Here is a 21533-nt window from a genome sequence, read left to right as displayed (position 1 = left end):
ATGATGATGATGAAAGACTAATCTGGCTGTCCCTGTAGCATACACCGTCCTTTCCCTTTCTCTAAACTAACAAAAGACACTCAGGCTGCTGCAAGAATCAGCAGCACAGCAAACCTATCAACACCTAACACCTATACCAGTCCTGAAAAGAACTTTTGTGTACCAAATAGCTAGTGGTTTATCTCTCCCTACTCCACACAGGAACCTGTCCCTATCGTAACAGAAGAAAGAATGTAAAATGGCCACCGGATCGGGTGTATTTATAGGTTAGGGGGAATGTACAAGTGTCCATGTGCTGTCATGTCTCAATTGGCTGTCCTGTATCACATGATAAACGTGTCACCAAAGGTTAAAGTTCTTGTATACATTAAACACGTAAGTCCGCCGCGGCGAACGACGGAAAAAGGCGTTCGAACGTGCGGACCGCGAATGTCGGAAATTCGCCGCGAAACGACCGCCGGGCGAACCGTTCGGCCATCACTACTCATATGCCCAACCACTGTACCCCCTGCGCTTCTGCCCCACCACTGTAACCCCTTGCTCATGTGTTCCACGGATGTATCTCCTTTCTCCTCTGCACATCTGCCCCACTTCTGTACAACCCTGCTCCTCTGCCCCACTGCTGTAACTCCCTGCTCATCTGTCCTACCAATGTACCGCCTTTCTCCTCTGCCCCATCACTGTACCCCCCCCCCTGCTTTTCTGTCTGACTGCTGAACCCCCTTCTCATTTCTCCCATCACTTTACCTCCTGCACATCTGCCCCACCACTGTACCCCCTTGCTCTCCTGTCCCACCACTGTAACCCCCCTGCTCATCTGCTCCACCACTTTACCTCCCAGCACATCTGCTCCACCGCTGTATCCCCATGCTGTTCTGTCTCACTACTGAATCACCTTCTCATCTGTCCTAACACTGAACCCATCTGCTCATCTGCCCCACCAATGTACCCTTGCTCTCCTGTCCCACCACTGTAACCCCCCTGCTCATCTGCCCCACCACTTTACCTCCCAGCACATCTGCTCCACTGCTGTATCCCCATGCTGTTCTGTCTCACTACTGAATCACCTTCTCATCTGTCTTAACACTGAACCCATCTGCTCATCTGCCCCACCAATGTGCCCTTGCTCTCCTGTCCCACCACTGTAACCCCCCTGCTCATCTGCCCCACCACTGTACCTCCCAGCACATCTGCTCCACCGCCATATCCCCATGTTCTTCTGTCTCACTACTGAATCATCTTCTCATCTGTCCTAACACTGAACCCATCTGCTCATCTGTCCCACCACTGTAACCCCCCTGCTCATCTGTTCCACCACTGTACCTCCCAGCACATCTGCTCCACCGCCGTATCCCCATTTTCTTCGGTCTCACTACTGAATCACCTTCTCATCTGTCCTGACACTGAACCCATCTGCTCATCTGGCCCACCACTGTAACCTGCTTTCTCATCTGCCCCACCAATGTACCTTCTGCACATCTGTCTCACATCTGTACCCCCCCTCTGCTATTCTGTCCCACTGCTGAACCCCATTCTCATCTCTTCCACCACTGTACCTCCCTGCACAGCTGCCCCACCGCTGTACCCTCCTGCTCATCTGTCCCACCTCAGAACCCCTCCTGCTCATTTTCCCCACCGCTGTACCCCCCTGCTCATCTGCTTCACCGCTTGTACCCTCCTCCCATCTATGATATGCGCTTTATGCAGAGAGGGGAAAGGAAGCAGAGATGAGACACATCTACCTGTCCTTGCACACTCATCCTGCTGATCCACCTCTCGCATCCAGCCCACGTGCTTGTATGTGATGTATGTGATGTATGTGATGTATGTGATGTCACATACAAGCATCTGGAATGGATGTGCAATGATGAGCTCAGGTCAGGGGCATTTACTGAAAGCAGTGGGCCTGTGTGCAAGATCATTAGTTGGGCCCCCGCAGTTGAGAAAAGTGCAGTGCTCTGCACCACAAGAAAAGTTGGATGTGATTTTCATTGCGCTGAATACTGGTTGTGGCTTAAAGGGACACAGAGTGCAGGGGTTCCGTAGTAAGTGATGCAAGGGTTCAGGAATAATTTCAACAAAGTTCCCAGAAGGTCAACAGTAATTCCACAAACTGTCACCTGGTTGTGGTTTTCTCAAATCACAGTGAAATCCCTTCTTTCTGAGATTGGTAGTGGCAACCAAGTGAGTCATCTTTCTCCAGAAGGTGGGCGGGGCTAGCAGGACTGTGATTGGCTTTAGCAGTGGCCAATGACAGTCCCCCTCCTCCTAAAAACAGGGACCGCCCCCCCAGCAGAACTGAACCCAATCTCATCCCCATCACAAAAGCAGAGGATCGCAGCTACAGCAAAGTTAGAGAACCAAACAATGTTTTCCATTTTTTACAAAGTGTGGTGGCACAGTGCCTCCCCCTCAGTGCAGGTGCGGACGGGGGAACTCTGAAATTGGAATGCATTTGTGACTCACTGACGCTTCCCTGTGCTGCTCTGCTGAAGGGGAGGGAGTCAAGTGCCGGAAAAAGAGGCCGTTTGCGTCACCAGTGCTGGAGGGTTGCCTACCCCTGCTCTAATCCATGCATTACTGCAGAACACAACAGTAATATAGTTTTAGAATGAAGCAGTACCGACGGGCTGACACCGGCATTCAACACTCCTTTTCAAGTACTGAAGAGACGAATGAAAGTTGCAGTGCTGCAATTGGCCAAAGGTCAGAGAAACGTGTTTCTAGAGAAGTGAGTATAATACCTCTTCATTTGCAGGAGAATGTGAATCTAATTTAATAAAGCAGCTGACAGGGTTGCTTTAACTTTCAGTTCCATTTAGATTTTTGGGAAATTTTTAAAGTGCACCTAAACCTAAACCTGTTTATATTGTTTTGGATAAAAGTCTGCCTTGGGAAGGGTTACACTTTCTATTTGTCTTGAAACTGAAAATTTGTGAAAATTCTAAATGTGATGTTGTGAAAGGAACTTCAATTGAGAAAAAGTTTTTCAATTGGAATATATTTTAACTGTTAAAGAGGGGATTTCCCTAATTTTTGCAAGATTCCCTCTTATTCCATATGTGTGCATAGAATAGGAAGTGAAGGGAAATCTAATCGATGGGATACAGTTGGTGAAAAAATCTGATGGGCTTTAACCCTTCCCTACTCTATAATAATGCTTGCTTCAACTTTTTTTTACTAGATTGATTGAGCGGATGATTAGATGCTATGGGTAGTCATGGAAAGATACAATAAAATTCTGCAAGGAATCTTGCTAGCCATTTTCTAATTGGCATACCACTAATGATAATGTTTCTTATTGTGTGTGTGTGTGTTTTTTTTTTTTTATAGCCGATTAACTATATCCCTTCGGCTCCACACCAATGGACACCAAGAGCTGAGGTACAGACCAGGAGACCACTTAGGGGTTTTTCCCGGCAACCATGATGATCTTGTCAATGCCTTGATTGAAAGACTGGAAGATGCTCCACCTGTCAACCAGCTTGTTAAAGTAGAGATTTTGGAGGAGAGAAACACTGCTTTAGGTTTGTTATGTTTAACTTAAACATATACATTTAACGTAAGATGGTTATGTTAATAACAGTATTTAAGAACCTTTATTATTTCTTCATGCTTGACTCTGCATTACTTTTTGGTGCAGTTTTCAGAATAACTTATACAAATGTTGTAATACTTTATATTACATTTTTATGAGTTTGTAAGTCAAAATGAAGTGGGTTTACCTATGGGTTGCCTTAACGTTTTCATTCTTCAGTTCTCATTTTTCTTAGCCAAAAAAACAGTTTTACCATTTCAGTTTTAAAATGGATGTAAAAATGTAAGATAGCCATGATCATGAATTCTTATTGGCCCATGCATGTTAGTACTGTTACCCTGCAATTTGTACAGTTCTTCAAAAAAGCATTGCACTGCAGTAGGAGCATGTACGATCTCTGTTTTTTTCAAACCATTTTCTGATGGTCAAGCTTAAAATTGCAGGAAGCTGCACATGTGTTAAGGATTCTTGCATTATAGTGCATTTAGTGCCTTGCAGAGCTGTTTTTATTCATTGGAGCTTGAGTGGACACAACTTTGACATCCTAAGTAATGCTCATCAGTTAAGATGACCATTTTAAACAGGTTCTTTCCTATCCAAGTCATGGTATAGTTAGTAGTAGTTAGTCACATTTAAAATGTAACTAATGGCAAAACATGTTTTCATTTTGGATAGGGTTAAGGGGGGTTATTATTTTTTTTGCCATCTGTGTCCCATTGTGGAGATTTCCCTTTACTTCCTGTCCTATAGCCAAAACAGGAACTGAGAGGAAATCCCTCCAAAGGGATTTCTGGTGTGTCAACCGGGTCACCAGGTCTAATGTCACCAGATGTCCTCTCTATTAGGGTTCTGAAGTCAGCCCAAAATTTGGGATTTTCTTTTGCTTTTACTTTTGAAAAGAATGGTAAACAGGACAAATAGGGAGGTTGACTCTCCCTAATCGGGGCACAAACAATAATAGAAACTGACAGGTGCTCTAATGCCTTTCCACTCTATGCAAAACTAATTTTAAAAAATGCCTTTAGTTAGACTTGATCAGCAAAGTTGAAGATGTTTCATAGTTTCACCAAGCCACTTCTTCAGTTCCAACTAGTATCAGAAGTTACCCCAGCATTTACATTCACACATTTAGTACTGACAGTTTCATCCAACCACTATGAAATGTTGATTGTCCAAAAACCGCATAGGACATATGAAGACTGTGAAACCATCCTGTTCTAGTTACATAATCCCATTCTTGGTGCCATGAAGTTCTAATTCATTTAGAATTTACATGGCTAAATGTGTGAATAGTTTTCAAATCACAAGGGTAGAGATGATGAAATGGCATTATTTGTTTAAGATAGATGGTGTTGAAGGCCTCATCCCTTGTTCAGGGATCGTTGTTCCAGTTTGTTGTAAATGGCCTCTTTCACACCTCTTGCAAATAAGTTGTCCAAGCTCTGCCCAAAATGTGCACCACAGTATCCTTGGATAAATATCTATTTTGTTTAAGCTATAGGAAGACTGATAAATCTTTACCTGTAGAATTTGCCTTCCTATGCTGGGCCGTTTTGTTTGTTGAGAGATTCTTTTACCTTCCAAAGTCTTTATAGTTATCAACATACTGCATTGCATATACAAAGTTACTTTGCTTGTATTTGGGTGTTGGGTTTGTAAAAAGAGACCAAAGTTGGGTTACGATACTGAAATAATGGGGTTGATTAACTCAAGGCAAATAGGCTGTTTTTTTTGCAAGAGAAGTTTCACTTTAAATGAGAATTTACCCTAGCGATTAGTGAATGAGGTGAAGCTTTGCTGACTTCCACCAACCAATCATGTGCTGTTTTTCTATTTTTGTTGCACATGATCTAGTATTCTTTGCAAAGTGAGGTATTTCCACATTCACTAAGCTCCAGGGAAAATTCCAATGCAAAATACAACTTTCCTTGCTAAGTAAATTTCTCTTTAGTAAAACAATCCCAATGTGTAAACAACTTTACAAAAGATTATTATCCCTACAGTTGATAGAATAAAATGCCTGGCCAATGATTATACAGGAAAAGGATACCTCCTTTTATCTGCTGCACATAGGAACGTGCATGCTATATCTAATGGTAAATCATGCATTTCTGTTATATACCAGAGAATGGCAGATATTATCTCACCCAAACCTGATTTTATTTTATGTTATTCTGGTTTAAAATTACTAAAAATAACACTGGCTAATTTCAAACCCATGACTACTAAAATCTAAAACATAATCACTAACTATTGGTTTACTTTGTTCAGTCTGCTTTTTATCAGTAGATACAAATACAAACAGCAGCACAGCCTATTTAATGCAATATATACATTTGCCTTTTAGTTTAGACTTATGAATATTGCAGTATAGTTATCTCTCAGTTGCACATACTGTACTTGTGGTTGCTGCACAAAAGTTGTGTATCTGAAACTAGAAAACAGCAGGCTGCTGACAATGAATACTAGCATACAGGTGTCCAAATTCTAAAGCTGTGTGGTATGATGATACAGGTGTAATCAGTAACTGGACTGAAGAAGAGCGGATCCCTCCGTGCACCATCTTCCAGGCCCTCAAGTATTTCTTGGATATCACAACTCCACCCACACCACTTCTGATGCAGCAAATTGCATGTCTTGCCACCAATGAAAAAGAGAAAAAAAGTCTGGATATTTTAAGCAAGGTATTGTCATGATCCATTTTTGAAATAGCATTCTTTGTGACATCTGCCCATAAAAACAAAATATAAAATAAATAATGATTATGGAAGAGTATAATTTGCAGCAAAACAAATGCAAATGTTTAACAAAACGGATGACAGAAGTAGGGTAGGACTGTCTATCTATCTATCTATCTATCTATCTATCTATCTATCTATCTATCTATCTATCTATCTATCTATCTATCTATCTATCTATCCCTGTTGAAAGTGCTTCCAATAACGATGACCTTGCTACTCAGGGCTTACAAGAATACGAGCAGTGGAAGTGGTACAAGAATCCTACTATTGTTGAGGTGCTAGAGGAGTTTCCCTCAGTTCAGATGCCATCATCTCTGCTGCTTACACAGCTACCCCTACTACAACCTCGTTATTACTCCATCAGCTCCTCTCCTGATTTGTATCCTGATGAGGTTCACCTTACTGTTGCGGTTGTGTCCTATCGTACAAGAGGTAATGTTGGAAAATTTGTAAAATACATTTTTTTTCATAAAATAGTATATCTTCCTAGTGATATTCCCATCCACAAAAGTCTTGCTATTGTTTGGAAAATGGGGTTGATTTACTAAAACTGGAGAGGGCAAAATTTGGTCAAAGCTTAATTGAACAAGCTGAAGTTAGAAGCTGATTGGTTACCATGTACAGCTGCATCAGATTTTGCACTCTCCAGTTTTAGTAAATCAACCCCAATGTATTAACATAAGCTGCATGTAATTTTCCACCGTGTTGAAAAAATATTGTTGACCAACGACCTCATAGTGTTCTAGCACTGCATAGGTGTCACAAGCAATTATCTAATGACAGGTATCACTAGTGAAAATCAGTCCACAACATATAGTGGTGGTCAGATGTATGGACATAATCTAAACACTGGATTATCTTTTTTTGGTATAGATGTGTATCATTATTGTAGACATGTCACTGGAGAAGTGGTCGAGGGGGTGTACATCTCACCTAGGTTGCTACACAGTGTGAGATGGTAAGTCCAGGATGGATCAGTTTCTCAGCAGCAATATGCTGCTGAGTTATTATTTAATCTTGCCGGGCCTGGGTTTATATGGAATGGCAGGTAGGTTTGGTAGAGGGACCTGTCATTCCACACACACCCCCCCCGATCCAGTTCTGGGTTTTGGATCAGGTGAGCTTTGATCCTAATTAGCCTGGGAAGGTAAAGGCTCTGCGGGGCCTGCAGGTGCTCGCTCTCAGCCAGGGAAATGAACAGTCTGTGTGTTGGAGGAAGCTGCGAGCGCAGCCACTGCTGGAGCTAAAACCCACCCTGCGATATCCAGGCGAAAGACGCTGTGTTTATAGGTGTCAGATAGGTGAGAAGAACCTGTTAGTAAGCGCCCAGCCGGGCTAGGTTGTTTTTTTATTATCTTTTTTTTTTCTGTTGTACTTAAAAGGCACGGTGTTGCTGTATATTTTGTTTGTTGGACGGTTTGTACCACGAATAAACGCCAAGGTCTGCTTTATAAATTCCAAGTCTGCTGTGAACTGTGTCCAAACTCACCCTACCCCGGGAAGATCCCTTACAATTGGTGGAGAATTCGGGCAACACGGTTGCTAGGGGCAACGGTGTGGACAGACTTGGCTACAGCTGCTTATGTCCTGGGTGAAAGCTGCAACTACACTCCAAGAACAGTCCAGCAACATGGAGGAGATGCTGAAGCAGTTTATGCAAGTGAGTTTGCAACAACAGCAGGCTCAGACAGAGGCCAATAGACGACATGAACAGTCCATGGCTGCACAACAGCAGATGCATAAGGAAGAGTTGCAAGCTTTGCGCCAAAGCCAACAACAACTTATCGAGCACCTGATAGTAAATCGAGAGGCGCCTGTGGTTGCTAATCCACCCACAGTGGAGGGAGCCGCTCCAGAGATTTTTTTTGGGAGAAGGACTGTGCAGCAAGCACTGCAAAAGATGACTGCTGAGGACGATGTTGAGGCCTATCTAACAGTATTTGAGCGCGTGGCTGAGCGAGAGAAGTTACCAGCCGCTGAGTGGGCAGAGGTAATTGCGCCCTATTTAACAGGTGAACCTCAAAAGGCCTACTATGACCTCAGTGAGCAAGAGGTTAAGGACTATACTCGGCTAAAAGAGGAGGTACTTGCCCGACTAGGAGTTACTACTGCAGTCCGTGCCCGGAGGGTACGCAACTGGAGCTACAGTCTGGACAAATCAGCGAGGTCCCAGATGTATGACCTAATCCATTTGGCAAGAAAGTGGTTGGAGCCAGACACTTCTACTCCTGCACAAATCCTAGAGAAGGTCGTGATGGATCGCTACCTCCGAGCGCTTCCTACTGACCTGCAACGCTGGGTGGGACAAGGTGATCCTAAGAATGCAAACGAACTTGTCAACCTTGTGGAGAGGTTCCAGGCGACTGAGGACTACCTCCGTGATGTTCCTGCAGCATCTTCACCTCCCCGGAGCGCCAGATCTGTGCCGTCAGCTGGTAAGAGACTTCCATCTATTGGGGGAGTGTGGAGGGGTGCTGATGGAGGGAAAAGGGCTCAAGTGGTGTCTCAGGGACAAAAGACTGGTGATGGTCCCGGGTGGCTAAGGGGCTCTAAAAAGGACTCCTTGCCAAAGAGACCAGGCCCTATCCAGTGTTGGAGATGCCATGAGGCGGGACACGTGTCTGCCCATTGCCCTCTTACCACTGAACCCATGGAGTGTGACGCTAGCCGGCGTCAGTCGCTATTTGCGGAACCATCTTGTGCTGCAGTTCCTGGACTAGAGACTGAACCGCAAATCTGCAATATTACAATCAATGACCTTCCCGTTGAGGCGTTAATGGACTCGGGAAGCCTCGTAACCTTGGTGCATGCTAGCCTGGTGGCTGGGGACTTAGAGTCTAAAAAGCATATGAGTGTTGTGTGCATACATGGTGATACAAAAGTGTACCCTATAGTGCTGGCTAAAGTCGGGACTGAACAAGGCACCGTACAATACGAAGTGGGTGTGATTAAAAACCTCATGCATAATGTAATATTGGGGCGCGATTTTCCACTATTCTGGGCTCTCTGGGAAAAAAGAAAAATCCCCAAAAGGAGTGAGGATACCTCTAAGGGGGTTGCTTTGTCCCCTGTGAATGATAGAAGTGTGCAGGATGAAAATGATTGTTCTCCTTTGCAGGTCCTGGCTGGGGAGGAGGAGGCTCCTCCCACTGAGCAAAATATACTAGACTTAGAGGTGTCTAGGGATAATTTTGGCGCTGCACAATTACAGGACCCCACTCTCAAAAATGCGAGAGAGCAGGTTGCTGTTATGAATGGGGTACCTCAGGAACCAGATGCTGAAAAAAGATTTCCACATTTTTCGGTGACTAATGATCTTTTCTATAGAGTCAATAAGATTAAGGATGAGATTGTGGAACAGCTTCTGGTACCTAGCCGTATCGGCGTCAGGTGCTTGACATGGCACATAACCATGTTCTTGGGGGACACTTGGGGACTGACAAAACGCGAGAGAGGGTTCTCCAGAGGTTTTTTTGGCCGGCGATATATGATGACATTAAAAAATACTGTGAGTCGTGCCCCACATGTCAGGTTAGTGCCCCAGTGTCACATTTTCGCAGTCCTTTGGTTTCGCTCCCTATTATAGAGGTGCCTTTTGAGCGTATTGCCATGGATTTAGTGGGTCCCGTTGTAAAGTCAGCTAGAGGACACCAGTATATTTTGGTAGTCATAGATTATGTGACCCGCTATCCTGAGGCTGTACCCTTAAGAAACACTGCATCTAAAACAATTGCACGTGAGTTGTTTTATATGTTCTCTAGGACTGGGATCCCCAAAGAAATCCTAACTGACCAAGGTACGCCATTTATGTCAAAACTGATGAAGGAATTATGCAAACTATTTAAAGTCTCACACATCCGTACCTCTGTATACCACCCCCAGACGGACGGATTGGTGGAGAGATTTAATAAAACTTTGAAACATATGTTGAAGAAAGTGGTGGGAAAAGATGGTCGTGACTGGGATCATTTATTACCCTACCTCATGTTTGCTATTAGGGAAGTGCCCCAAGCGTCCACAGGGTTCTCACCATTCGAGTTGGTCTATGGTCGTCACCCTAGGGGTCTACTGGACATTGCAAAAGAGACATGGGAGAATGAGTCCACCCCATACAAGAGTGTTATTGAGCATGTAGCACAAATGCAGGACCGTATAGCCACTGTAATGCCCCTGGTAAGGGAACACCTCCAGAGAGCTCAAGAGGCCCAAAGTAGAATTTACAACCGGTCCGCAAGAATCAGGACATTCAACCCAGGCGATAGGGTCCTTATACTAGTCCCCACTGTTGAGAGTAAATTCTTGGCGAAGTGGCAAGGTCCTTATGAAATTGTTGAAAAGATCAGTGAGGTGAACTACAAGGTGCACCAACCAGGTAGAAGGAAGCCTTTCCAAGTTTATCACATAAACTTGATCAAGCCCTGGAAAGACAGGGAATCCTTGGTGGCGACAAATACTGTTAATAATTTGTCACCACCAATCCCTCCAGTCAAGGTAGGTGATACTCTATCAGTGTCACAGAAACAGGAGGCCCAGGAATTTTTACAGAAAAACAAAAACAAGTTCTCTGACCTCCCAGGGTGTACCCACCTCATCCATCATCACATTGAAACTGAGCCTAGAAGCAGAGTAAACCTAAAGCCCTATAGGATACCGGAGGCACGTAGGAAAGCCGTATCTGCCGAGGTAAAACGTATGCTTGATCTGGGGGTAATTGAGGTGTCACAGAGTGAATGGTCCAGCCCGATTGTGCTAATCCCAAAGCCCAATGGAACTTGGAGGTTCTGTAACGATTTCAGAAAGTTGAATGAGATCTCCAAGTTCGATGCTTATCCTATGCCCAGGGTAGATGAGTTGATTGAGAAGTTAGGTAACGCCAGGTACATAACCACCCTCGATCTCACAAAGGGCTACTGGCAGATTCCACTTTCTGGCGAGGCTAAAGAGAAAACAGCATTCTCCACCCCTGAGGGGCTATTCCAGTATGTAGTGATGCCATTCGGGTTACATGGAGCGCCTGCAACTTTCCAGAGGTTGATGGACTTGATTCTGCGACCACATCGGGATTACTCTGCCGCCTACCTCGATGATGTGGTCATTTTTAGCCCTGATTGGGAAAGTCACCTCTGTAAGGTACAGGCCGTGTTGGATACCATAAGTGATGCAGGGTTGACCATAAATGCCGAGAAGTGTGCTCTAGCCCTAGAAGAGGCCAAATATCTGGGCTACATTGTTGGGAGAGGATTGATTAAGCCACAGCTAAATAAAATTGAGGCAATACAGAATTGGCCTAGACCCCTGACAAGGAAACAGATTAGAGCTTTCCTGGGTATTACGGGTTATTACCGTAGATTTGTGCCGAACTTTGCCTCAGTTGCTGCTCCACTAACTGACTTGACAAAGGGCGGAAAGACAGCAATGGTCACGTGGACCCCAGAGGCTGAGAAGGCTTTCCAAAGCCTTAAGTCTGCCTTGTGCCAACCACCTGTGTTAGTTACCCCCGATTTCAGGCGAGAATTTCTGGTCCAGACAGATGCCTCTAACACAGGCTTAGGTGCAGTACTCTCACAAGTAGTGAATGGTGAGGAGCATCCGGTGACGTACTTGAGTAGAAAACTAACCCCGGCCGAGAAAAATTATGCCATTGTGGAGCGAGAATGTTTGGCAGTGAAGTGGGCCCTAGAATCTTTAAAGTATTACTTGCTAGGCAGGAAATTCAAGTTGGTGACAGACCATGCCCCCCTAACATGGATGAAGTTAAACAAGGAGAGAAATGCAAGAGTGACTAGATGGTTTCTGTCCTTACAAAACTTTAATTTCACTGTGGAACACAGGCCAGGGAAGTTACAGGCAAATGCTGACGCATTGTCGAGGGTAAGTTGTCTGTGGGGACAAAAGGCTCAGCCCTCCGGTCTGAAAAAGAGGGGGGGGGATATGTAGACATGTCACTGGAGAAGTGGTCGAGGGGGTGTACATCTCACCTAGGTTGCTACACAGTGTGAGATGGTAAGTCCAGGATGGATCAGTTTCTCAGCAGCAATATGCTGCTGAGTTATTATTTAATCTTGCCGGGCCTGGGTTTATATGGAATGGCAGGTAGGTTTGGTAGAGGGACCTGTCATTCCACACACACCCCCCCCGATCCAGTTCTGGGTTTTGGATCAGGTGAGCTTTGATCCTAATTAGCCTGGAAAGGTAAAGGCTCTGCGGGGCCTGCAGGTGCTCGCTCTCAGCCAGGGAAATGAACAGTCTGTGTGTTGGAGGAAGCTGCGAGCGCAGCCACTGCTGGAGCTAAAACCCACCCTGCGATATCCAGGCGAAAGACGCTGTGTTTATAGGTGTCAGATAGGTGAGAAGAACCTGTTAGTAAGCGCCCAGCCGGGCTAGGTTGTTTTTTTATTATCTTTTTTTTTTCTGTTGTACTTAAAAGGCACGGTGTTGCCGTATATTTTGTTTGTTGGACGGTTTGTACCACGAATAAACGCCAAGATCTGCTTTATAAATTCCAAGTCTGCTGTGAACTGTGTCCAAACTCACCCTACCCCGGGAAGATCCCTTACATTATGCATGCTCGAACAGCAGTGATGCCATTCATATTTTGGCGGAGCAATGAGCAGAGAGTGGCAATAATAATCCATGAATATAAATATGTACAATTTACGTATATAAAATGTAGTGTTTTAGAACATCAACCCTGTGTTCACACTATAGGCAGTCCCGAGTTACAAACATCCAACTCCTACTTACAAATGGATGGAGACAACAGGAAGTGAGAGGAAATCTACCCCTAGGAAGGGAAATTCACTCCTGTAAGAATTCTCATGGGAAAAAGGTGTCTCCTGAAGCTTTATCACCAATCCTTGTTTCCACAACAACTCAAAATTTTCAAAATCCAAAGAAAGATAGAAAGCGAGGTGAAATCTTCTGAATAGGGGCACAGACAGCAACACAAATGTTACGGGGGTGTTAACCCTTCCCTATGATATCCAAAAAATTTAAAAATATTTTTTCTGGGCTGGATTTAAACTTAAAAAATGTACCTGTGCAAACTTACATACAAATTCAACTTTAGAATAAACCTACAGAATCTTGTTTGCAACCTGGGGACTGCCTGTATACTATTGTGTAAGCCAAGCCCATTTGGTTCACTTATGCCGCGTACACACGTAGCCAACTATCTGGCGGACTTAGTCTGACAGACTTACCGCCGGACTCTCCAAACGGGCTACTTGCCCACACACGGCACTTTTTCAGCGGACTAATACGGCGTACTAAGTCCGCCGGACTATCCGCCGTACTTTTGAAATGAACGGACTCGCCCACACACGCGGAGGAAAGTCCGCTCATTTTGAGAGCGTCTCCAGGTAGCCGGGGCCAGCGAAGGAGGCGTCGCTGGCCCCGTTACCTGGTATGGACTTAAAGGGGAAAAATCGGCATGGGGCTCCCCCCCTAGGTCCACATCAGACCCTTATACGAGCACGCTACCCGGCCGGCCAGGAAAGAGGGTGGGGACGAGCGAGTGCCCCCCCCGAGTGCCCCCCCTCCTGAGCCGTAGCAGGCCATGTTCCCTCAACATGGGGGGTGCCTTGGGAAAGGGGGGCACGTGGCCCCCCCCACCCCAAAGCACCTTGTCCCCATGTTGATGAGGACAAGGGCCTCTTCCCGACAACTCTGGCCGTTGGTTGTCGGGGTCTGCGGGCGGGGGGATTATCGGAATCTGGGAGCCCCCCTTTAATAAGGGGGCCCCCGGATACCGGCCCCCCACGCTATGTCACCTGTGAAAAAAAGTTTAAAAAAACACAACACACAGGGGTTAAAATAGTTTATTGCACAGCTCCGGGGGGTCTTCTGTCCGTCTTCGGGGGTCTTCTCGCTGGACTCCTCCGCTATCTTCTGCTAGCTCTTTTGCTAGCGGAGGAGCCCGGCTTTGTTCTTCGCCGCCGCCCTCTTCTTCCGACTTCGGGGGTCTTGTCCCCCTCTTCGGGGGTCTTGTCCCCCTCTTCAGTTCTTCTTGCCAGGCCACTGCGCCTTCTTCTAGCTCTTTTACAGGCGGTGGCCCGGTCTTCTGGCGCTGCTGTCGCTGTCTTCTGTTCTTCTGTTCTCTTCTTTTCTTCTCTTCAGATGTTGCCTCGTCGATGTCTCTGCTCACAATGACGGGGACACGGCGCGCGGCGACTTATATAGGGACATCGCCGGATGATGTCCCCGCCTATTATGATGTCACAGTCCCAGAGGATGCTGGGACTGTGACATCATAATAGGCGGGGACATCATCCGGCGATGTCCCTATATAAGTCGCCCCGCGCCGTGTCCCCGTCATTGTGAGCAGAGACATCGACGAGGCAACATCTGAAGAGAAGAAAAGAACAGAAGAATAAGCCCCCGTCCGCAGACCCCAACAACCAATGGCCAGGGTTGTCGGGAAGAGGCCCTTGTCCTCATCAACATGGGGACAAGGTGCATTGGGGTGGGGGGGCCGCGCGGCTTCCCCTTCCCCAAGGCACCCCCCCATGTTGAGGGCATGCGGCCTGGTACGGCTCAGGAGGGGGGGCACTCGCTCGTCCCCACCCCCTTTCCTGGCCGGCCGGGTAGCTCGGATAAGGGTCTGATGTGGACCTAGGGGGGACCCCCACGCCGGGACGGGACGCCTCCTTCGCTGGCCCCGGCCAACTGGAGACACGCTCAAAATGAGCGGACTTTTCTCCGGGCGGGAAAAGTCAGTTTATTTCAAAAGTACGGCGGACTGGCACACACACGTCTGGATTGTCCGCCGAAATGCGAGTCCGGCAGTAAGATTGGAGTGCAAAACTACTTTCTAAGTCCGCCGTACTTTTGGGTAAAAAAAGTCAGCCGGAGACTACACACGTGCGGATTGTCCAGCGGACTTGAGTTTGCCAGACTTTTCCACCGGATTGTTTGATCGTGTGTACGTGGCATTAGAATGCAGGAAACACAACCAGAGAGTGAAGGGAAAAGAAAAATGCTTACTGAGGTAGATCTGCAAAGTGGTTCATTCGTTTTTTGTAAATTGTAAGGACTTTATATGCCATTTTGTGATAAAGGTGTCACATTAATGATCCTATTGCTGATGGCAACACGTCAGCAACAGGATCCCTAAAGAGTACTCACCTGCTCCTATAGCATTGTTTCCTTGTTGGCTGAAATGCTGCTGGTGATGGAGCAACAATGGAATGACACTTTGCTGGTTGAGAAAGTAAAGAAATACCTCTACAAAGGCAAGTAAATTATCTCTTTGCTTTCTCAGTGATACTGCTGCTGCTGAGTTGCCACCATCGAAAAGATTGCTAGAGTCATGGTCATTACAGAGTACCATAGACTCGCCAGTTTATTTGTATAAATATATTGTAAGCTGACGCTACTGTTCATTTAATGCATTATCATATTTCAGATGGTGATGGTCCCATACATCATGGTGTCAGCTCCTCCTGGCTAAACAGAATACAACCAGATGAAGTGGTTCCATGCTTTGTAAGAGGGTAAGGTATAGAATAACTGCAGTTGTCTGACAAACAGTTGTTAAAAAGCTACTACATTAAGCTTTTTCCTCATTTGTAAAGCTCAATGCCATTTTTATATACAATCCATTTCATAATACCGACACATAAACAGAATAGATCACTCCATTGAAGGTATTCCATACTTAAGTAATATAGTAACCTGTCTCACTATTATTTCTCTGCTTAGAGCTCCAAATTTCCAAATGCCACAAGATCCCCATGTGCCATGCATCCTCATTGGTCCAGGCACTGGCATAGCTCCTTTTAGGAGCTTCTGGCAACAACGCCTCTACGATATTCAGCATAAAGGTGAGTTTTTGAAACCATTAGGTCTATATACTACATATATACATTGCTACAACTTTATTTATTGTTTTTTTTTCCTTTAGGATTGAAACCTTGTCCAATGATACTTGTCTTTGGGTGCCGGGAATCAAAAATTGATCACATCTACAAAGATGAGGCTATGCTTGCCAAAAACAAAGGGGTGTTTAAAGAATTGTACACAGCTTATTCCCGGGAACCAAATAAACCAAAGGTATGTGTTACAGCACTCGCCATACCTTTAACTGAGGTAAAAACTTGTGAATACAGGAGGTAAAATGTATGTGTTTGGGGGAGCACATTTACTCACTGACAAAGGGTGAGCCAGCAAAAAATGTTAGCTTTATACAGAGCTATTAAGAGTTTTTAGCAGTTCCGGAGTGTTCATAATTGAGAACATTGGAGTGGATTTACTAAAGATGTAGAACAGTGGTCACCAAACTGTGGCTCTGGGGCTGGATGTGGCCCCTTGCTTGCCTTTATCTGGCCCTTGGGGCACTATTCCTCCTACTAACACCAATGATGGAGTACCATTTCCCCTACTGACACCATAATTGAGGCAATATTCTTCTCATTAATATCAACAATGGGACACTATTCCTCTTATTAAAATAAATGATGGGGCACTGATGCTAGGCATTTTATACTTCCACTGGCCACAGTCTGGCCCCCCTAATCCCTGAAGAACAGTACATTGGCCCGTAAAGTTTGGAGACCCCTGACGTAGAAGCTATTAATTTACCAAAGTCAATGTTCATTTTGCAAAATGTATGTTCACATTTCAAAGTGAATGTAACTAAACAAGGTTTACCAGTGTTCATTTTCAATACCCAATTATATGCAAGCAAGGGAAAAAACAGGATTTTTTTTCTAGCACAGGATTGGCTCATTGAAATGAATACAGCTTGACTGTTATTTACTAAGTAAGCATTCACTTTGTGAACATTCTCTACTTAGTAAACCAACCCCAACAATGTGTGCTAAATCTATGTCTTTTTTTTACTAAAGCTGGAGAGTACAAAATCAAAACCAGTCAGCTTCCAGGTTTTATTGCTAAGGCTTAATTGAACAAGCTGATGTTAAAAGCTGGTTTTATTTTATGTTTTTGAAAATATATACTTTATTTTATATAAAGTATAATATAAAATATATATATATAAAACAAAATACTTAATAGGGGTACATTTCACCCTGTACTGCAACACAGCACATAAATAGACCACATTACAATACAGTTCCAATAATACAATAAATACATTCCCCCCTTGCGGTATGGTGCCTAAAGTGTTGTGTGGAGTGAAGTTCCCCAAAACACCACATGCATGACATCACTTACCCCAAAAGCATTACTAAAACACATTACTGAACTAGCGGCGTAATGTCTGACATGCAGTGCCTGAGTTAGACCCCTATCCAGCATGACCTACATGGCATCGTGACTGAAAACAAGGCATGCAACATTTCAAACATATTTAATATAATTCAATAAGCAACAGGTGTGATGGGGGATAGGGAAGAGGAATAAGGGAGGGAAAAAGAGTTCACAGGCCCAAAGTTTTATTAAAAGCACAAAGACACACAAGGCAGAGTGGGTGAAGGAAACATCTTTAGACATCATCTTCCTCCTTGAAATCCATCGGGGTATAGTTTCTGAGCAGACTGTGGACCAGTCTATGACAGTCCTCAGTGGACATCCTCTCCTACTGGTGGATGAGGTGCTTTCCGGCGCACCACAAAGCATCCTTAAACATTACCTGCCAGGCTACATCAATATCCCCCTGGGTAAAGGTCCCACAGAATAGTCCATTTAACACACCAAAGTGTGTGATGGTGTCTGTGGTACAAAACCCTTGAGCTCTGGTTCTAAGGATCTCAACGGGTCTTGTGAAAAGGGGCAATCCTAGAAAACGCGAAAAGCAGTTTCCTCTTTGATGATGCAGAAGGGGCAGTTCCTGTATCTGTACAGGTTTCTGGCATGCATACATGTCCTAAGTGGCAACCCCCACTGGATAAAGTAACATTCACAGTAACTTTAAAGAAACATTCCTCCAGACCACCGTGCAAGTGGCTGAAGGTAGGCCTGGAACAGGCTCTACAGTGTCCATGGTTTAGATCAACTTGGCTACCAAACACAGATGCTCCAGATTCTGAAATTCTGAGTGCTCTAGTTTTAGTAAAATTTACCCCATTGTAATACTTGAAAAATATTTTCTGAATTACCCAGTGAGACAGTTTGGTCATTCAAAAGAACATTCATCATAAAGCAATAGAACATTAAATATGTGTGCTAAGCACACTTAACAGATATCATTTTCAGCAACAGTTCATGAATGGTCCTTGTGTATAAAACTGGCCATACACTGAGGACATTTTGACTGGTTCTTGATGAACCGCACAAAATTTGCTTAGTGGGTGGCACTGTCAATACCCTCCCGCCCGACATCCTTCAACTAAAAAATCAAAGAAGCCAGAGAGAAAATTGATGGCTAAATAATGGCTGCATCCAGTCTGCATGCAGCCAGCACTAGCTGTCAGAACAAAATAGCCAGCACTGCAGATTTGTCTATATGAGCTATGTAACGGCAGGCTGAGAGAAAAAGATCTATGAGTGTAAGTAGAGTAAGAAAATAACATAAAGCTAAATATACTATTGCTTTACAATCCTTAAGTTAAGTAAACTTACAGCATCTTACATTGAATTACAGAAATATGTACAGGACGTCCTACGTGAACAGCTGTCGGAGGTAACGTTCAAAGCACTGAAGGAGCAGGGAGGACACATATATGTGTGTGGTGATGTCACTATGGCTGGTGATGTTCTTAAAAGTCTTCAGTATATTGTAAAGCAGCGTGGCAATATGACCACTGAAGAGGCTGGAGCTTTCATCAGCAAACTGAGGGTAAGTGCAAGTGCAAAAACTTAATGAATAAAGTACATCAGTGGCATGTTAATATTCCACCTTAAACCATTACTTTACATCAATGTTAAACTATATATATATTTAAAGTTCAAGCTGTCTATAATGATGAAACAAACAACTTGTTTCACTAGTAGAAATTTAAATGCGGTATAATTTACTACATTAGTGCAAAAACTATACAACCACTTCCATGGGCATCCACAGGAAGGGGCGGGGGGGGGGGGGGGAGCACACAGAATCAGGGATCAGATCAGGGATTTCCCACTCAGTCCTTATCCTAGCACCGGCGGCCAGCCCTGTTCGCACGTGTACATAGTTTAGCAGGGCCAGTGACAGCTAGTGCGAGGAGTGGGACAGTGAAGGCCTCAAGGGTTGGGCAGAGTGACATCACCCGGTATACATAGTATGAGCGAATGGCCAAGGAGACAGAGGCTGCAGGAAAGGAAAGCAGCAAGACACCAGGAACAGCGAGCAAAGCGTTCCTGGCGCTTCCCAGCGCCTGGAACACCTGGATTCCTTAAACCTTAAACATCCTCACCACTCCCAGGCTCGGAGGACAGACTGACTGGGGGTTCAGAGAACAAGGACGGGCAAGAAATTCAAGCAGCCAGGTGACCGCTCCATGTCATATTATAGATCCGATGGAAGGAACCAGCCTTTTAATTTCTCTTTCCATTGCCCAACAACCGGTCTCTTCCCCCGCAGGGCCACAATATCCAGCCACTGATTCAGTCCCCCTCCTGTGTGATGTGCTCGCATTGCCTTTTCCTTCCTACTCCCACCAACACTGCACTCTGGTCTCCAATCTCCAATCATACTGATGCCGTCATGGTCTACCCATCACAAAAGCCACCACTTTTCTGCTGTTTATGTTACATGTTCTACTGTCTACTTCTGATCTTCCAATACTCTCTGATTTACTCTCCATATCACAAACCTACTGTCCTCCTGTGCTAGAGGCCATGCTTCTTCACCAGGCCCCACACACACACAAGGATAACCTCTTCTACCCTGCCAGTGACCCCTGTCCTGAAATTGTCTAAAGAGACATTTTGAGGAGTATAGTGCTGGACACTAATCACATTCCACCAGTTCTTCGCGACATTCACTTGTACGCTTACTGCTGTCCAGCCTTAACAGCAAAGAGTAATGCCACTGCATTGCCCACAGGGCCTTGTATTCAGTTAGCCAGGCCCAAATGGAAAGGCTTAGTCTATACGAGGATTCCATACCATAGCAACCCCTAGGATAGGCACCCTGCCACGCAATAGATTGCCTCATGTCCGTCTTACTTGACCTACACACCCCAAACTGGCTGCTTCTTTTTCCAGCAATTATAACCCCAAGGGTTAACTGTAATTCACCTCTTGCTTCTTAACCACCAGGGTTAAATTTGTTGTAACATATTTCATTGCATAACTCTTAGGGTTAACCTGAACTGGTACTTTTCACTCCCCAGATGTTTTGATACACTATGAATACACTACAGGGGACACACTTGCTTCCTCTTCCCCAAGTAAATCAGACCAGATAGTTCTTCTTAAACAATTATTGCTTTTAATGAAAAATTATATTGTTTACATCTTTAGTGTAGTACAACTGATGTATATAGTTATCTTCAATTACATGCCATCCCATTCTTTAACAAACGTTACACTATTTATGGCTGTGCTGTCCCCAACTCCAATAGGGTCCTGCTAAGGGGAACTCTGATGCAATTGCAACTTACATTCCAACACAGGCTGTCCTTTCTTTCTATTTTCCATCCATGCACATCCATGAGGTCTGACTCGTCCTTTATAAACAACTTCAGAAGCCAGCAGTGAGTCATACAAGGGAAAACACATCATAGAACAAGCACATTACTCCTTTAAATTACAACAAATACCTTAAGTAGGGATAGAACTCTAATACAAAACCTTGGTAAAAGACTACCGGGGGAAACCAACAGGGTTACTTTAGTGAAAACAAAATTATAATAGGGTTCAATGATAAAAAATGTAGACTATATTCATGGCTAAATATCAAAACTTATTCTGCACTAAAAACAGTTTACTCCCAGCTTCGCAGGGTCATTCAGATCAACACAAAGCACCATGAGTTATGGTTCACACAGCACAAACATAAAACGCAAAACACAGAAAATCTTGTTGTCGCCCAGATGCCAAATGTTAATACACACACACAGGTTGTCCCACGATAATTATTGCTTGAAAGTAGCAACTATGGTACAAGACCAGTATGATTTAAAGTGGGAACTAGTGTGTGTAAAGCCCCTGGGGAGTAGAGCTCAGTGATAATCTCCTACTTGATGTGGTACCCTGCAAAGCATTAACCTCCCTGGTGGTAATCCTGAGTGTGTCTCAGGGTTAAATTTCAGTACCATTAGTGGTAACCCCGGGCTACACTCGGGATTGCATCTCAGGATTCTGGTACAGAATACTTACCTTGTCACCAGGATCCTGCAATGTCCCCCTGCTGTGTCTGTGGGATG

General features: G+C 44.7%; 1 protein-coding gene across 4 annotated transcripts in view; it reads left to right on the top strand.

Annotated features, from left to right (window-relative positions):
* NOS1 (nitric oxide synthase 1) overlaps positions 1-21533 on the top strand; it is a 358775-nt gene that overhangs the window by 321991 nt on the left and 15251 nt on the right. For all 4 annotated transcript variants that reach the window (XM_077462056.1, XM_077462053.1, XM_077462055.1 and 1 more), the window contains exons 21-27: positions 3334-3527; positions 6053-6222; positions 6501-6711; positions 15686-15773; positions 15982-16103; positions 16184-16332; positions 18824-19018. In XM_077462056.1, the coding sequence (XP_077318182.1) occupies positions 3334-3527; positions 6053-6222; positions 6501-6711; positions 15686-15773; positions 15982-16103; positions 16184-16332; positions 18824-19018 (1129 nt within the window). The remainder of the gene's footprint in view (positions 1-3333; positions 3528-6052; positions 6223-6500; positions 6712-15685; positions 15774-15981; positions 16104-16183; positions 16333-18823; positions 19019-21533) is intronic.

The sequence above is a fragment of the Lithobates pipiens genome, unplaced genomic scaffold, assembly GCF_037356315.1.
Source record: "Lithobates pipiens isolate NorthernLeopardFrog02 unplaced genomic scaffold, aLitPip1_a1.2 Scaffold_3, whole genome shotgun sequence".
In the NCBI taxonomy this organism is placed as follows: domain Eukaryota; kingdom Metazoa; phylum Chordata; class Amphibia; order Anura; family Ranidae; genus Lithobates; species Lithobates pipiens.
This window is presented reverse-complemented; position numbering and strand designations above follow the sequence as displayed.